This window comes from Eptesicus fuscus, chromosome 9, assembly GCF_027574615.1.
Source record: "Eptesicus fuscus isolate TK198812 chromosome 9, DD_ASM_mEF_20220401, whole genome shotgun sequence".
Lineage (NCBI taxonomy): Eukaryota > Metazoa > Chordata > Mammalia > Chiroptera > Vespertilionidae > Eptesicus > Eptesicus fuscus.
The window spans coordinates 81,860,549-81,879,412 of NC_072481.1; the positions used below are offsets into that span (position 1 = coordinate 81,860,549).

The following is an 18,864-nucleotide window of genomic DNA, read 5'->3' on the forward strand; positions in this document are numbered from 1 at the left end:
AGAGACTCGAAAAGTATAAATACGAGACACTTCCTCTATTTCGGGGCTCAGAGATTTAGAAGAAACACCTCCCTCTCGAAAAGTATAAATATGAGACACTTCCTCTATTTCGGGGCTCAAAGATTTGTAAGAAACACCTCCCTCTGGGCCGCGTGCAATAAATGACTCCTAATTAATTGGCTCATTAAGGCGTCTTGTATCTCATTCGATGATTGACACTACAACACCGTATGCACCCCAACTGGTTACTGAAGCCACAAACCAGGCATGTGCCCTGACTGGGAATCAAACCCGCAACCTTCCGATACATGGAATGACACTCCAACCAACTAAGCCACACCGGCCAGGGTTTGTAAGACATTTTTAAAGAGAATATATAGTCTTAAAAAGACTTGAAATAACTTATAATACAAGAATTTAAAGCTAATCATATGTGGAGACAATACCTGTGAGAATTCTGTGGAGAGAAACGCCATGCCACTTGATGTGGTGAGATCGTTGGGGCAGGGAACCATGCTTGATCTGGGCACTAAAGAATGGATGATCTGGCAAACTCCAAAGTTGGCCTGCAAAGTCATTCTCCCCTTCCTCATTGCTTCCAGATCCCTGATTTTGTTTGAACAGCAATATGTCCATTTCTGGGAAGTAAATCATGACCTACAGCAATCCTGTTGTCTTTGCAACTGATGGATTTGGGGTTGGTTTGGGGTCTAGTTTTGCCCACTCAAATTCTAGAAAGTATTTTCTTGCCTTTTGTCCCAGTCCCTTTCTTTCTTGGATTCCTGACCTATAAAGATATGAGTCAAAAAGCTAAATCAGCTTTCTAGGGAACATTATGTCTAGAGACATCACCAAGACAATGAAGATGGCAGAGAACAAGGATGAACAAGTCTGGGTCATTGGCAACACTGCAGAGCCATTCTGCCAACCCTAGATAGCTTGCCTCCAAATTGTCCACTATGTGAAATAATTATGTCTTTATTATTTAAAATACTTTGGTTGACAATTCTATTACTGATGCAGGTGGGTCAGGTATCCAAAGGAGGACAGCTAGAGTTATCAGCAAGTTTGGGAGATGAGGGACAGACAAATTTGACTAAGTTGAACTGGAGGATTTGGTAAAGAAATAAACATTAAGGTCTAATGAGAAAAAGCATGGGACTCAGAACCAGACAGACCTCGGATCCAGTCCTCATCATTCACTATCTCTGTGACCATGGCAGTTATTTCCCTTCCCTGTATCTAGAGTTCACATCTGTAAAATGGAGATACCTACACATAACTCACAGTGTTATTGTGTTAAATACTGATAAATAGTAGGCACTCAATAAATGATAGCATCATTATTGTATGAAAAGAAGGCTGAAATATAGAGGCCTTTGCCAGGCTAAAGAATTTGAACTCAATTTTATTGAAAATAGGAAGTCCTTAAAGGTTTTCATTTTGAAGCTTTTAATTATATATACATATAATTAAAGGCAATATATATATAATTAAAGCTCTATTTACCTCAGTTCCTATTATGCAATACAAAATGTCCAGCTTTCAACAGAACTGCCAAAATTCAAATGAGGAGAAATACATAAGCCCTGGATAACCCTATATCTATTAAATAAAAATTGAATTAATAATAAATAACCTTCTAAAAAGAAAGCATCAGGTTCAGATGGTTTTCTGGTTAATTCTACCAAATTTAAAGAAGGCATCATACCAATTCTTCATAATCCCATCCAGAAAATAGAGGTAGAGGGAATACTTTCTAACTCATTCTATGAGGCCAACATTAATACCAAAACCAGGTTAAGACAATACAAAAAAAAAAAAAGAAAGAAAGAAAGAAAGAAAGACTGCAGACCAATCTCTCTCATGATTGTAGAAGCAAAAGCCCTCAACAAAATATTAGCAGATATAAAAATTATATACCAAGACCAAGTGGGATTCACTCCAAGTATGCCAGGCTGGTTCAACATTTGAAAAATCAATCAAGTAATCTACCATATCAACAGCTGAAGAAGAAAAATCATACAATCATAATAGTTGATTCAGAAAAAACATTTGGCAAAATTCAACACCCACTCATTCATGATAAAAACTTTCAGCAAACTACAAAAGAGGGAAATTACCTCAAGTTGGTAGAGAGCAACTACAATACCCTATGTAACATCAAAGCTAATGTTGAAAGACTAAATGCTTTCTCCCAGAAATGGGGAACCACAAATATTGTCAACTGATCTTTGACAAAGGAGTAAAGACAGTTTAATGGGGAAAGGATAATTCTCAATACAGAGAGGAGGCTGGAATGACCCATGTGGTAATGAATTAGAGTTGGCGATAATAATATGAAATCAGGTTTGATTTAATATATAGGTAGTTCTATTCTATATAATAAAGAGATAATTAATATGCAAATTGACCATCACTCCAACACACAAGGTGGCCACCCCCATATGGTCAAAGATGGCCACCCCCATGTGGACACAAGATGGCCACCACAAGATGGCCGGCAGGGGAGGACAGTTGGGGGGGATTAGGCCTGCAGGGGAGGGCAGTTGGGAGTGATCAGGCCTGCAGGGGAGGACAGTTGGGGGCACCCAGGCCTGCAGGGGAGGACAGTTGGGGGGGACCAGGCCTGCAGGGGAGGGCAGTTGGGGGCAACCAGGCCAACAGGGTATGGCAGTTGGGGGGGGACCAGGCCTGCAGGGGAGGGCAGTTGTGGGTGACCAGGCCTGCAGAGGAGGGCAGTTGGGGGTGACCAGTCTGGCAGGGGAGGGAAGTTGGGGGCAACCAGGCCAGCAGGGGAGGGCAGTTAGGGGTAACCAGGCTGGCAGGGGAGGGAAGTTAGGGGTGACCAGGCTGGCAGGGGAGGACAGTTAGGGGTGACCAGGCTAGCAGGGGAGGGCAGTTGGGGGCGACCAGGCCAGCAGGGAAGGGCAGTTAGGGGTGACCAAGCCAGCAGGGGAGGACAGTTAGGGGCAACCAGGCCAGCAGGGGAGGACAGTTAGGGGTGACCAGGCTGGCAGGGGAGGGCAGTTAGGTGCAATCGGGCCGGCAGGGGAACAGTTAGGCATTGATCAGGCTGGCAAGAGAGTGGTGAGGGGTTGATTAGGCTGGCAGGCAGAAGAAGTTAGGGGCAATCAGGCAGGCAGGCAGGCAGGTGAGCGGTTGGGAGCCAGCAGTCCTGGATTGTGAGAGGGATGTCCCAGATTAGAGAGGGTGTAGGCTGGGCTGAGGGACACCCCCACACACACCTCCATGCATGAATTTCATGCACCAGGCCTCTAGTATAGAAATATTCATAGATTTGTGTATATGTGAAAGTTAGTATACCCACACATATGTCCTTGCTCTGCCAGCTGAGAGACCTGGAAGCAACCTCCCAATTGCAGCAGCACTCTTGGTTCCTGTGGCTCGGTCTGTAAGACCAGTCTCCAATAAAAAGGACCAGGGTCCTCTAGGAAGGGGCTGATTTAGGACAGGGACAGGAAACATACACGACGAGCCTGGAATACCTTGTAGGGCCAGAAGGTGGCACGTGCTCAAAAACCAAACCAAAGCAAAAATCCACAATGAAGGGCCAGATAGTCAAAGGGAAACAGGATCCCACTGAGAGAGACAGAGCAATCTGAGTAACAACATAAATAAAGGAGCACTAGGTTATAACCCAAACTATAAAATACATATCCTGGAGTCCATGCTGAAGTAAATAAATGATTGAATAAAGCGAATGCTGGAGAAAGAACCGATCTTTCACAGAGAAAAACTACAAATACTTGAGGTCTATACTCTACCCTCAAAGGGGTGGAGCATAACACCCCACCCACACCCCCTCTTTAAGTGTAGATGCCTCACAGTGGCTTCCTTCCAGAGAGGACAATATGGAAGTGGGGGGGGAGGGGGCGGGAGAGAGAATCTTTACAACAGGGAAATCTGATAAGACCACCTCAACCATGTGATCAAGGTCAACATCAACCAGGATAAGCCATGTGGACAGTACACACCATGTGCTTTACCTCTGTGGTCTTCCTTCCCACAACCATAACTCCCATCTGATCATGAGAAAAACATCAGACACTCCAGTTGAGGGATGTTGCACAAAATATATCAAACTCTTAAAACTGTCAAGGTCTCCTTAAAATGATTCAGCGGTCTCCTGAATACTGTCAAGATCATTAGAAACGAGGAAAGTCTGAGAAACTGTCTCAGCCAGCAGACACCTAAGGGAGACATGCCACTGAATAAATGTACTAGTATATCCTGGATGGGGTCCTGAAACAGAAAAAGCAATTAGGGCAAAGCTAAGGAAATTCAAATCCTATATAATAAAGATGTAATATGCAAATGGTCGTTACGCCACGAAGCGTAATGACCGACCACATAACAACCAGATCATGATCAGCAGGAGGGTGGGGCAGTGAGCTACAAGCAGGCTGCAGAAAGCTACAGGAGGGGGAAGGGTAGCAAGCTATGAGGGGGAGCAGGGGGAGGGGGACAGGGGGAGCTACAGGAGGGTGGGGCAGAGGGAAGAGGGCTACTGGAGATGGCAGCGAGCTACTGGCACACGGATTTGTGTGCAGAGCTACTAGTAAGGTATAAACTTCAGTGAATGACATATGGATATTGGTTCATCAATTGTAACAAGTGTAGCATGTTAATATTAGATATTAATACGAAGGGAAACCAGGTGTGGGTATATGGAAATGCTCTCTACAATCATCTAAATTTTTCTGTAAATTTAAACCTTTTCTAAAATAAAAAGTTTAAGAAATATTTATTTAATGCTGCTGGGAAGCATGGCACTAAGCCATTCTCAGTGTCTCCATCCCAAATCAATAAAAAGCTGGATCTAAAGACCAGAGTTTGCAGAACAGAGAGAGGCAGCCAGTCATGTAGAAATAAGCCTGGGGGTGGTGGTAAAGCATATTATTTATGTTATAAACATAGTCAATGAAACGATTATATTGCATAACTAACAAAGCTGGAGGTCATGGGAATTAAGCACTTCCTCTCTGAGAGAAGGATCCAGAGTACTGTGTAAAGTAGATACATTAAATTTTTTAATAGTTAAAAGGAAATATTTCTAAGCACTAGAGCTGGGTTTGTGAAAAGAAAACTTTTATTTCTCACCTGGTATCATCCTGATTTAGCTGCTAGATGAGGATAATAGGCTTGCTGTGACCACGGGCTGAGAGTGTGGCACCTGAGGCAGTTCACCTGGAGCGTGGCACTTGGTATTTAATGCTCAGGAAATCCCAGAAGGACTGTCATGGCAGCACACCCAGGAATGTCTGCAGGCAGAGGGAACCGGCTCAGACTCCTGAGGGGTCTTAATCCATAAGAACGACATAACTGAGAAAGTGCAGGAGACGACTTCATTGTTCAACAGAGAACATCACCTCAGCCTTAGCACTCCTTAACGTGCAGCACGTCCTAGTTTTGCGACCCAGTGTTAAACAGTAACTGGCTGATGTGCCAATGTCAGATACTTTTACAGACAACGGGCTCCAGTCTCACATTTACCTGCATAATTGAAAACAAATGATGCCTGACAAATGCTTAATTATGTCTGAATTTTATATTAGAACAATGTCAGCATCTTGCAAAATAGATGTTGATGAATAACTTGGCCACCAAAAAAATACTGGCTTTGATGTTCTGAGATTTTAAGTTTATGATATCATTAATCACTGCAAGTATTATGTCTCATTTGTGCTAGAGAGTTATTTCATACCCTTAGGGCCGTGGATGTTTATTAGACAAGTTAAAAAAGAAAATGATTTCTGCTCATGGCTATTCAAATTCTATTAAAAATAATTTCTAAACCAGCAATCATTTTTTCCCATCTCTTCATTAGATAGAGGAAAGAGTAGGCTATAAGAAAGTCTACCAGGCTGCCCTGCACATTTTTCACAGCCTGATGTGGTGAGATGATACAGCACCCGTGGATAAAGAACCCTCTTGGGGGAGATTGCTACTGCGCGGACTGTCTCCCCTGCACTTCTGAAATCCAAGGAAGCCCCTCCGTGTTTCAGGTGGAATCAGCGCGTGGTACCATATGAGCCTTCTGAACGTTTTTCATCTTCACTGCACTGTGTTGCATCTACACTTCAAGCACATCATAAGAAAAAGTTCTCAATTTCTGGAACCTATGGGAGCTCATTTGGAATCACCACGGTTAATGAATACCTATTGTGAGCACACATTTTACCCAAAACTGCCCCTGAGCCCGCAGTAGGAGCAAGCAGCAGCTACAGCAAAGAGAGGAAGGGATGCCAAAAAGAAGCAACCTAATTCATGCACCAGAAACCTTGGAGAAGCCTGAGAATGAGAGGCCCCAGCTACCTCTGAAGATGCAGGTACAGAGTGCTTGAGAGTTGGCACAGAGGCAAGGAGCCTCCCACGTCCTCTTGCTCCTCCCCTGGCCCACTGCAGACAGAGGCTTTCTTCCTAGAGAGGCTGCATCACAGAAGGCCTGGCCCCAGGAGCACCTGAGGGTGCAGGCAAGGGGTCCTCCTGAAAACAGGTATTGTCTGATAGGCTCTATATTGAAAAGTGAGTTGATGCCCTCCTCCCCTGGCTCAGCTGTTAACTGGCCGATGTGGCTCAGTGGGCTGAGCATTGTCCCGTGCACCAAAAAGTTGCTGGTTCAATTCCCAGTCAGGGCACATACCCAGGTTTCAGGCTGGATCCCTGGTAGGGGGCATGCAGGAGACAGCCGATCCATGTTTCACTCTCACAAGGATGTTTCTCTCTCTCCCTCTCCAAAAATCAATTTAAAAATCTTTTGTTTTTGTAAGAATCCCACTTTCCACTGATGGTTCCTCTTAGTAATTTTCTATCGTTTGACCCCCATCTGCTCCTTCACTGTAAATCCCTACGGGTCATACCTGGAGTCAGAGTTGAGTCTAGTCTCTCTCCCGCCCCTTCCACAGCCCCTTCAGCCCTCACAAAGGCGCCCTTGAATAAAGTCTGGCTTGCCATTCTTTAACAAATGTCAGGGAATAACTTTTTTTAACAGTTAGAATTATATTTTTCCTTTAAAAATATAGAAAGAAAAGATAGAGTGAGTCTCCAGATCCTGCTAATTGTCCCACATGTACTGTGACCTCTCACCTCAACATCCTCTTCCTTTTCCTAAGGACAACAGCTGCCTGCTTGTGTGTGGCAAAGCTGTCGGTATTGGTTTTATGGGTGGTTTTCAGTACTGAAAAGCTTTGATCTTACTTCTCCAGAATAAATTAGGATGTTGAATAATTCCGATGATTATTTCCTGTCTTCATTACATGTATTTGTAGCTAGACATAGCTTCCAGGAACAAAAGAACCTCTGTCTAGCTGCATATTTCTTTGCCCATAAGTGGATAAAATAAGTTGACTGATACTGATTAAGCAACATGGAAGTCTGGGGTAAAAAGAAGACTTGGGCTTCAAAGACCTTAGTTAAAAATTGGGCCTGTTACTTGTCCTTTGACTCCTTCAATCATTTCTCAGTGTCATTTTATCCTCGACTGAGGATGGAACCTAAAACCTAGGTATGTGCCCTGACCAGGAATCAAACCCACAACCTTTTGGTGTATGGGATGACACTCCAACCACCTGAGCCATCCAGCCAGGGCTCTCAGAGTGTCAGTTTCCCTGTCTGTAAAATAAGGCAGTTGGACTGTGATCGCTAAAATCTTTCCAGTCTTAACATTTGATTACCAAAACTTATAATCTGGTACAGGTTTTTCAAAATTTGGAACATTGGGTTCCATTCTTAGTGAATTAAATGGAGTTTTCAGAGGCTCAAAAATAACCAGAAGTTAATTATTCTGATTGGGGCCTCCTTCTGTATATGTTTAGATATTTCCCCCTGTGTAATGTGAAGACTGATGCCGATGCAAGTATTAGAGGCGTGGTTCAAATGTGTCATTCCATAAACTTTGATAAGAATGTAAAATGTTTACGTTGGGCCCTAACCGGTTTGGCTCAGTGGATAGAGTGTCGGCCTGCGGACTGAAAGGTCCCAGGTTCGATTCCGGTCAAGGGCATGTACCTTGGTTGCGGGCACATCCCCAGTAGGAGGTGTGCAGGAGGCAGCTGAATCGTTGTCTCTCTCACCGATGTTTCTAACTCTATCCCGCTCCCTTCCTCTCTGTAAAAAAATCAATATATATATATATTATATTTTTTAAATGTTTACGTTGGAAAACTGTCCCTTGCCTCCTTTATACTTTGACATTCTACTTGGACCTACTGCCTAACCATGGCTTGCTTCTCCACTGTCTTTTTAATTCATGCACTGGTTCAGTGGCTTACATCTGTAGCCAGAATCCGTATTGTGACTGTTTTATCAATTCTCCAGTGAAAAATTCCACAAAATGGTCTCCATAGAACACTAATTCCACAAAGTATTGGTAGATGTTTTGAGAAAACATCTCATGGTTAAATTTAACAAAACACTCACTTAAACTGCCAAACTGTTGAACAGGTTTCTTTCACCGAATGTCCTCACGCTTTGCTGTGCTGATGCTCAGTGAGAACTCTCCGGGGAAGACACGGGATGCACAGCTCCGTAACATACACAGCAGGAGTCCTCTCTTCTTGGACATGTCCCATGTCATATATTTTGGAACAACTGCTTTAATAAATGCTGCTTGTAAGCGCCTTGATTGCTTTTATATTTTAGCAATAAAGTGTGCATGCAGGCATATCATTGCAAAAAGTTAAAGAATATTTGTATACTATGCATAATAGATAGTCAATAATGTGAATTAAAATAATGAGTGTTTAGGTGTCTTATCAGAAAATCTGGCAAGGTTCCCATTGGGATATAAAACTCTAAGGAAGGAGGAGGACTAAGACAGCAGTGCCGTCTTCCTTCCAGTTCCGGAACAGAATGTGGTCTTCTCCCCTCTCCTGCTGCCCTCTCCCTCCATTCTCATGGCAGAGAAAGCCCACAACATTACGGTACATTATGCTCCCTTTCGGCTGGTCATCAGAGTTAGTCAAATGATGGTCTGGAAATAATTATATATGATTTTTAAATATATCAGAAACTCTAACCAGAAATAAAATTTGTAATGACAATATATTTAACCATAGAAATACATAGTTCTAGCTGGAACATCTTAAGAAATCACATCCAATAGAGGCAATGTTAATAACCATCACTCAGTAAAGATGAATCCTGTAAAACTCCATTATTCTATGAGAACTCAAAAATGTGGTTGTTAGTGGTCATAAAAATAGTTTAAAATAGTACTTAAATGCATGATTATCAACTGGTGGAAGATTAATGTAGTTCTCTTTTGTAAATATTTTTCATAAAACTTGAAGATTTGGGAGGTGTGTGTGTGTGCGCGCAGCAGGTGTGGAGGTCAATGGCAGAGAGAAGCACTGGGTTCTTCCATAAATGGCATTAAAGAAACCAAAGAAAATGGCGGAGAGGAAGAATGTGAGAGGTTTTGGCTCAGTACATAACAAAACAGATGCTCATTTACTGACTAAGGATTTTATTTAGCATCTATATATATATTAAAAAAGCCAGCATCCATAACAACCGGAACGACCAATGACCAGTCACTATGATGCCCACTGTGGCCAGTGAACTGGCCTGATCAGGGGGTGGGGCCAGCAGGCCAACCTCCTGCAGCCCATCCCCCAGCCGGCCCGCCCCTGATCACACTCCCCACCCAAATAGGGGGCAGGGCTGGCGGGCCAACCTTCTACATCCCCTCTCCCCAGCAGGCCCTGCCTCTGATGTGCCCCCACCACCGTGATCAGCTCACAGACCCTCCCCCCACCCATCCCCAACCCAGATTTCCCCCCCACCCCAATCAGGGGCAGGGCCAGCTGGCCAACCACCCATGGACCCTCTCCCAGGCCGCTGGCCCCCAGTTGGCACCCCCCCACCCCATTCGGGGTTGGAGTCAGCTGGCCCACCACCCACAGCCTCTCCTCATGGCTGGCTTCACCCCCAATCGGCCCCCCAACCCCAATCGGGGCAGGGCCCGCTGGCCAATCGCCCACAGCCCCTTCCCACAGCCAGCCCAGCCCTGATCGGGCCCCGATCAGGGGAAGGCCGACTGGCCAACCTCCCACCATATCTTCCTCCAGACAGACCCAGCCCTAATCTTCCCCGATTGGGGTCAGGCCAGCTGACCTCTAGTTAAAAATGTTATTCACAAGGTGAATTCATACACTGGGCCTCTAGTTAAAAATAACATTTCAAGCCTTGGATTTCTCACAGAGTAGTTAACATTCATAAAGGGTTTGAGGCAAAGAGATGTGCAAAACATATAAGATTCAAGCTCAAAGAGCAATTGATGAAACTTTCTCAGGGATCTTAACCTTACAGCTTTGAGGAAGGCTCTAGAATAAAATGTAGTGTTTCTGAAGTTTTTCAAAAGAATCAAGGCATGTATTTGTTTTTTTACCAAGAAGAGTATGCAAAAAGAAGTAGTTTTCCATAAAATGCAGAAACACATAGAATTTAGTTCACCTCCATGACACCTCTTCTGTACTCCAGTGGTCATAGAGCTCATATTTACAACTGATAAAGCAACTTGCCTATAGATATAGATCCTGTGGCTTCCCTGTCGACCTGGTCAACATGCCAGGAAATTTCTTCAAACTCAGGGTGTGTTTGAGGCCTAGTGTCTGTGTACAACCAGGCAAATGCTCATCATTTGAGGGTCTCTCAGCGGATGAGCACAAGTTCACACTCAGGTCATAACTAGCACTTAACCCGAGTCTTCGCTGGCTTATGTAAAGATTTTGGAAATGAATGAAACCATAACTCTTGATTAATAGATGGTACCAATTCACTATCATAAGCATATTACTGCTACATATTCTAAATTATTTCTATTTTTCATGAAAGTGGCATATTTAGATATCAGGTAATTTTTAAAATTTGCCCAGACCACACAAGGTGAATGATTCCCTGACCAAAATGGATTCTATTTTGTTGAGCAGCTAGGGAAAATCTGGATAACAAATTAAAACTGAAAAAAAAAAATGTGTTTAAAGATAAAGACAGTATTTTTGTTTCATCTTCCCTAATTTTTCTCCCCTGCCTTTTTTTTTTAAGTATGAAGACCTTTTAGAAGTGGGATGGGTTAGATCTGCTTTGTCAGAGGTTCTGAAATCTTCATGCATATGATAAAGGCATTAGCTGAGTCAGCGCTTCTGGAAGTTCATGTTTGCAGTTATGTAACATAAACAGAGGTCCAAAGCGATCACTAAGTCTCAATTATGAGTCAGAGAAATCAAACTTCTAGTTTAGAAGTAATAACAATTTAATGGACAAACAAAACATCACAGTGAAGAAAATATTGAAGCACTCTCCTTTTTTCATTCAACAGCATAATGAGATTTTTGTTATCATACATTTAAAAACTTTTTACAACCAACTCAACTTACTAGCAACTAAAAAAAAAGACTATCACAATGCATAGAGGGATACAGTTTAAAACTGCAGACATTATACAAATAAGTAACACATAGTACCCATGTCCAGAGCTTTCTAGAAATCTCATCATACAACTCACCTATTTATTGTTACATTTCTAATATCAAATTTAACATCATTTTTGTTCATACAAAATGAACATTTTTTTAAAACTTTATAAATATATAAATCCAAACCACAAAACATCTCCTAACCATGTATTTACTCTAAGTACAAATGGACTTCTGGAATTTGCATTCACAATGCTATCTAAAGTAGAGTTTATTAAATCATAAGAGTATTTAGCTGTATCTTGGATCTGAAATTCATTGGACCATATCCCACATATACTTTGCTGTCATACTTACCTTGGGCATACATAGTCTCAAAGTTAATAGTTATATCATTGAAATCAAACTAATATTCTAGAAATAAGTGTCAATATTTCCTGAATAAGGGGTTTGGAACTGGTCCACTGTAACTATATCACACAACAAATGTTTCATCACAAATAAGCTAAAGTTGTCTTAGTAACGCCCTTTTCTAAGAGTTATAAATATTTTAATGTTTATCATCAGTAATGGTTTTTAGAGACTAAAAAGCTTTTTGTTGTCTAGTTTCTGTGGACATTCTATTCCTTCAAACTTAAAATATGCTGAACAATTTCTTTTCATAAATATGTACATTCAACTTCCTCTACATCGTGTAAAGAAGCTCATTCATTGAAGTCACATATCTTATATTTTACTTGAAATAAATTGTGTAAGAACTTGAGTCAGTTCTAAAACTGACTCCACCACCTTCATTTTACTTCCTGGAAGGGTAATTTCCAGCAGGGTACCAGCCTTGTCTGCTTCTTACTCATCTTTTTGCCTGGCCGGTGGCAACAGCCTGCCACGCAGACTAAGCCTAACACTTTGGCTAACTCAGTAGAGCACAACAAAATATTTAGGCTCTCGGCACGTCACACTGTGAACCAGAACATCTCATTCATTCTTTCTGTGTTTCCACTGTCACAATTTACCCCCAAATTGTTATAGGATTAAGTAAAATTAGTCAATAGACTTTACAATGGGGAAAAAGCAAAATCTTCATAAACTTATAGCAACTAATTTAAATGAAATCCTCTCAGAATAAGAGGTGGGGCTAAGTGAACCATGTGGTTTAAAAAAAAAAAAACTAAACTGAAACGTTTTAAGGAAAGATGCAAATGAAGATTTTCATGAACTATAACTGCTCTGTGAGAATTTCAGAGAGGAGAGGAGAGAGAAAATAAATATGGGGAAAGGCTGTGTCTCAAAGACAAGTGGCCATACTGTCATGAAGTTTCCTTTCATGCAAATGGCTTAATGTTTTTAGTTTTCTTTAGTATATTGTGGCAGACAGATATTTAATTAAAACCACACAAGAGAATGAGGCTCAGTTTCCTCTTGACAAGGGAGCACGTGCAAAGGAAACAAGCACCTCAAGTCAAGCAGCAGCCCACACAGAGCAGCATTACTTCTAAGAGAAACAGCTGAGGGGGGCTCAGGGGAGCCCCAACGACAGAGCCATGGGGGCGTGCTCCTTTTCCAAGTGGATGTCTTGGAACAGCTCTCCTCTCATGTTCACCCTGCATCGTACCAGGTGTACCGGTTAATAATGTAGATTTTTTTCAATAGATGGACTTACATATATGTTGATATATATGCGATTTGATATGTATGCTATTTTATTGTATTGTATTGACAACAAGCTTCAAAACTTCATATGTCAAATTTTCTGAAGGTGTTAACATCATAGATATTTTTACGCTTAAAAATGTCAAATTTCGTGCCAAAAAGAGAGCATTTGCAGGAAGTTTTAATTCATTACTTTATTTTGAAGAGAAGTGCTGCTGAATACTTTGGGAAGCTTATGGTGAACATACTTCATCTCAAGATACTTGAGAACGCTGGTTTAAATGCTTTAAAAGTGATGATTTCGATGTGAAAGACAAAGAACGTCCAGGTCAACCGAAAAAGTTTGAAGACCAACAGTTACAAGCATTATTGGATGAAGATGCATGTCAAACTCAAAAACAACTTGCAGAAAGATTAAATGTTACTCAGCAAACAATTTCCGATTATTCACAAGCAATGGGAAGATTTTAAAGAAAGGAAAATGGGTGCCACATCAACTGAATGAAAGACAAATGGAAAACCGAAAAGTCATCAGTAAAATGTTGCTTCAACGGCACAAAAGTAAGTCTTTTTTGCATCGAATTGTGACTGGCGATGAAAAGTGGATTTATTTTGAGAATCCCAAACACACAAAATCATGGGTTGATCCAGGTCAACCATCAACACCGACTATAAGGCCAAATCACTTAGGAAAGAAGACAATGGTCTGCATTTGGTGGGATCAGGAAGGTGTGGTGTATTATGAGCTTCTAAAACCAGGTGAAACTGTTAATACTGATCGCTACCAACAACAAATAATCAATTTGAACCATGCTTTGATCATGAAACGACCAGTATGTGCCAGAAGACACAGCAAAGTAATTTTGCTTCATGATAACGCACCATCACACACTTTAAAACCAGTTAAAGACACGTTAAAAGATCTTGCCTGGGAAGTATTAATCCACCCACTGTATTCACCAGACCTTGCTCCTTGAGATTACCACTTGTTCCAATCGATGGCACACTCACTTTCTGAGCAGCACTTCAAAACTTACGAAGAAGTGTAAAATTGAATGGTTTGCCTCAAAACAATTCAAGTTCTGTTGGGACGGTGTCCACAAATTACCTGAAAGATGGGTGGAAAGTATAGCTAGCGATGGACATCACTTTGAATAAAGCACTTTTGATATTTCTCTTGAAATTATCATGTTTTCTTTGATTACAAAATCTGCATTATTAACCGGTACACCTGGTAGATTATCAACGATGATGAGAAGAGGAATCAGGTCATTCCTAACCTTCCCCGAAGACGCTACTGCAGGCTAACACTTCTGCCCACCCGCTCAGGGTCCACCTAGAAGGGCTGAGTGAAATCCTGACCTTTCTCTGGGAATACTCATGCAAAGAGCTCCATGAAGGCTTAGCTTACATATTTTTGCTTCTCTGTTAACACCTAAATAGAAATAAACATTTGTACTTCCAGCACACATGAAAACCAACTGTGTCAACATTTGATGGAAAAATGGACCACAGACATATGGCCAATATGTCTAAGCATAGAGAATATAAAATCTATGATAAATTACCTAACTTGAAACATAGCAATGTGTGTCCAATTTCTTAGTTTGCATATCAATTAAGAAGGTAATGTACAGTCTAGAAATTCATGACACACACACTGGCAAAAACCATACACCATCAGAATAACCAGGCTTGAAGGGACAAGGCTAACAAAGATGACCCCAAGGGCGACCTTCTTAGAGACCAGCAGGTAGATCCCTAAGGGTAAGGAGCTGAAGTACAGCAAACCTAGCAACCAAACCAACACCCGGATGGATGTCTGAAACAGCAGGGAGGTACAGTTCCACACAGTCCAGTTCTGTGACACGGTGGTAACAGGGTCGAAACTTGTAGGCCTATAAAATTCTACCACAGGAGTGGAGCTCAGAGATGGGGAGCTTTCTCTCTGCACCTCCATGATGGTTATAACCAGACAGTTGGAGGAAGTGTGAGAAGGACTGACGAGAGAGGCCAGCCTCTTAGGGGTCAGCAGCAGCTCGGTGGCGTTTTCTGGCAGGCACTTCTTGCCTTTGCCTCCACAAGTCAAGTTTATGAGGATGTTGTTGTCATCGGGCAGGCTACTAACTTCATCATCTGGCAGGCATGTCTCAAACCTACAGAAGGGACAGACGATGACACCTTGGGGGGAGTCCCCAAAGTCTATGATCTTATAGAGGCATTTGGCACAAACCCTGTGACAACATTCCAGCACTTTGGGTTTCCTCTGTTTCAGATTGTATCGATTATAGCAGATCTTACACTCGAGCTCGTCGGAGACCTGAGACTCTGCAGCGTCTTCTGGTGGCTGACTAGCCATCTTGGATTATATATACAATCTTTGGCCAGATGTGTCTTTTTGGAGAACGACTTCGGTGAAGGTGTCCCTCTGAATATCACATAATTCAAATCAGGCAGAGATGCAAAAAGGCAGGAAAAGTAGTGACAGAAACAAGAAATCTTCCAGGCATTTCAGCCTCTACATAGAACTCTGTCTCAAATGCATATCTGAAAAGGCCACATGAGGAGTCTGCAAAGGAAAAAAGAGATTCTAATATAGTGAGGATTCTACTGGAGCAGTAAACTTAAAAAGGTTAAATCCCCTTCATCTTTTCACACATTTCTGCCTCCAGGATAGAAATGTGTTATCTCCATGCTTAGCTTTTTTAGTCCCCAAATATAAATGTAAAGAAGGAATTAAGGGCTGGCCAGCGTGGCTCAGTGGTTGAGCGTCGACCTATGAACCAGGAGGTCACGGTTCAATTCCTGGTCAGGGCACATGCCTGGGTTGTGGGCTCGATCCCCAGTGTTGGGCATGCAGGAGGCAGCCGATCAGTGATTCTCTCTCATCATTGATGTTCCTATTGCTCTCTCCCTCTCCTTTCCTTTCTGAAATCAAAAAAACATATTTAAAGTTTTTTAAAAAATAAGGAATTAAGAATCTTAGTGGCGTAAAATACACACCAGAGCACTGTGAGTATAACTACATAGGTAGTGATTTTCTTTCTGAAACCTGTAACAAATCCTAGCCTCTTTGAAAATAGAATGAGACACATCAGAAATAGATACACTTGTCATCAAATTCAATTCACTACAAACTAATTCAGAATGTCCTTGGTGTAAATACCAGTTGTCTAAATACCCTCAATAGTACTTAAGAACACACAAAAGAAGAGAAACCTTCAGGAAAAATGCTTCACATGTGTTTTCAGAAAGTACTCTGATAGAGATGACAGCATATTTAAATACAGTAAGACTGCTCTCACCTTCCCAGTGAAAAGAAATCTGTTATAAATGCCGTCACCATTTGACTATTCAATTTTAAACTCTTTGTTTCAGTTCTAGTCTTAAAAGCCATAGTTGTTCATACAAATGCACTCAAGGAAGAGTGAAGCCCATGGCACCGGACGTAGCACTATAAATAGACCAAATCTAATTCTCAAGAAACAGGAGTAAACACGATAACCATGCATCTGCAAAGATGAAGAATCATGCCTGCACAGCTACCAAGAAGCACTCAAGGTATACCCACCTGCACACCTTAGTTTACGCAAACTCTCTTTTTATAGTGAGCAGAAAGCAAAATATCAACTGTCCTTACTGTTGGCCTTTAGTTGCTATTACTGGCTTTGGACAAATGACTGAAGGTTGATTTCATGTGCACAGTTAATTCTCAATTATTAGTACTAATAGAAGGGAGAAGCAATATGAAAAATGCCCAAATAAATTTTATTTTGCTTTAATATATATGACTTTGGTAGTAGGTTTGTCTTAAATTATGTTTTACTTGGGAAAATATAAAAATATATTGAATTTCTGAGCATCCCCCTCCCCACAAGCAATAATAGCAGAAGGCTGCTATAACAGTCCTGAGAAGTCGACTGCAACTATGCTAGAATTTAAAGCTTCCTATGGATCATGCTGCCTTAGAAGAGGCAGGCCCTGGCCGGTTTTCTCAGTGGCTAAAGCTTCGGCCCACAGATTGAAGGGTGTGATTCTGGTCAAGGGCAAGTACCTCAGATGTGGGCTCAATCCCTGGTCCCAATCAGGCACATGCAGAAGGCAACCAATTGATGTGTCTCTCTTACATCAATGTTTCTTCTCTGTGTCTCCCCCACTCCCTTCCCCTCTCTCTTAAAATCAATTGAAAAAATATCTTTAGGTGAGGATTAACAAAAAAAATTTTTACAAAAAGAGAAGAGGCAGTGGATAGCTAAACTTGGATCATTTCTAAAATCATGAATAACTGATAAATGAATACATATTATCTTCCTTTTTACTCATGACTTTAAATTTTTAATTGAGCATATAATACAAGAATGTATAATATAATGGATATTAGTAGCAAAATATTCTTGGTGGGAAAAGGAAGTCAATCAATAAATAGAACCTAACATCAACCAAAAAATACAGGTAGGATTTTTTTAAAAAACAAAGTTTACTATCCTATATAATAAAAGGATAGAATGCAAATTGTCCCCTCTACCAGGAGTTCGACCAGGGGGCGGGGCCAGCCAGGGGAAGGGAGGGAGGACCCAGCCAGCAGCTGGCAGCTGCTAAGGACCCTACCAGTGCACAAATTTCATGCACTGGGCCTCTAGTGTGTGTGTGTGTGTGTGTGTGTGTGTGTGTGTGTGTGTGTGTATGCATGCATGTATTTCATAATCACTACCTTAAGCTAGTTACTATGTATCCACTCTTACACACAAAAAGGACATACAGACACAAGCATAACTCCTGTATTCCTTTTCCTTCTGTGTATCCCAGATATTTTCTTCATTTCTGATCCTGATCCTCTTCAGAATACATGTGCCCAAATCACTACAAAACATTCTTGCCCACAGTTCTACCAAGCGACTTTTTATTCTCCTGTGGGATGAACAACTCCAGGATGACAGTCAAAGATGAGAAGGTGCTCTTTCAACTGGGTGTTAGCTGCCATCCGAATGGCCCCTCATCCTGGGCAGGTGGTTTACTTATTAGACAGCTCCCATTCATTCTGTCATCCTGGTAGCCACACAGACAAAGACCCATTCAAACTGAACCTGCTACATTCTCCTTGCAGCTGCCTCACACCCTCTGAATCACGGGCATACTGAAGTGGATAGTAATAGCAGTGATTGCCTCTATTGCCATCAAAAGGACTGCTGTGTGAGAAGTTGTGTGAAAAAGAAAAAAATAACTATGTAAACACAAACATAATGACATCAGAAAAAGAGAGAGCAAAATATTCAATGGGGATAAATAAGCAAAATTACATCTAAAAGCATAGAAAGTCAGAGTATACATACAGAAACACAACTAAAGGCTTTTGTGTAATAAAATTAGAACCTATCTTACACCACTCACAAAAATTAGCTTGAAATGGATTAAAGACTTAAATGTAAGACTCCTAAAAGAAAACACAGAAAAAAAAGCTTCTTGGCCTGGATCTTGCAATGAATTTTTGAATATGACACCTCAAGCACGAGCAACAAAACCAAAAGTAAACAAGTGGTACTCTATCAAACTGAAAAGCTTCTGCACAGCAAAGAAATTATCAACAAAATTAAAAAATAACTTATGGGATGGGAAAAATATTTGTAAGTCATATACCTAATCAGGTGTTAATATCCAAAAGAATTCATACAACTCAATAGCAATAATCCTATATAATAAAGAGCTAATATGCAAATGGTCATCACGCCCTCACACCGTCACGCTGTGATGCCCTCATGCCGTCACAATCCATCAC

General features: G+C 41.5%; 1 protein-coding gene across 1 annotated transcript; it reads right to left on the bottom strand.

Annotated features, from left to right (window-relative positions):
• Window positions 1-14,709: 14,709 nt before the first annotated feature.
• On the bottom strand, window positions 14,710-15,450 carry RNF182 (ring finger protein 182). The gene has a single exon (XM_054720898.1). The coding sequence runs from the start codon at window positions 15,448-15,450 to the stop codon at window positions 14,710-14,712; it is 741 nt and encodes a 246-aa protein (XP_054576873.1).
• Between the last annotated feature and the right edge of the window lie 3,414 nt (window positions 15,451-18,864).

Coding starts and splice junctions, on each gene's coding strand:
- RNF182 (XM_054720898.1), bottom strand. CDS start 15,450: ATGGCTAGTCAGCCACCAGAAGACGCTGCAGAGTCTCAGGTCTCCGAC.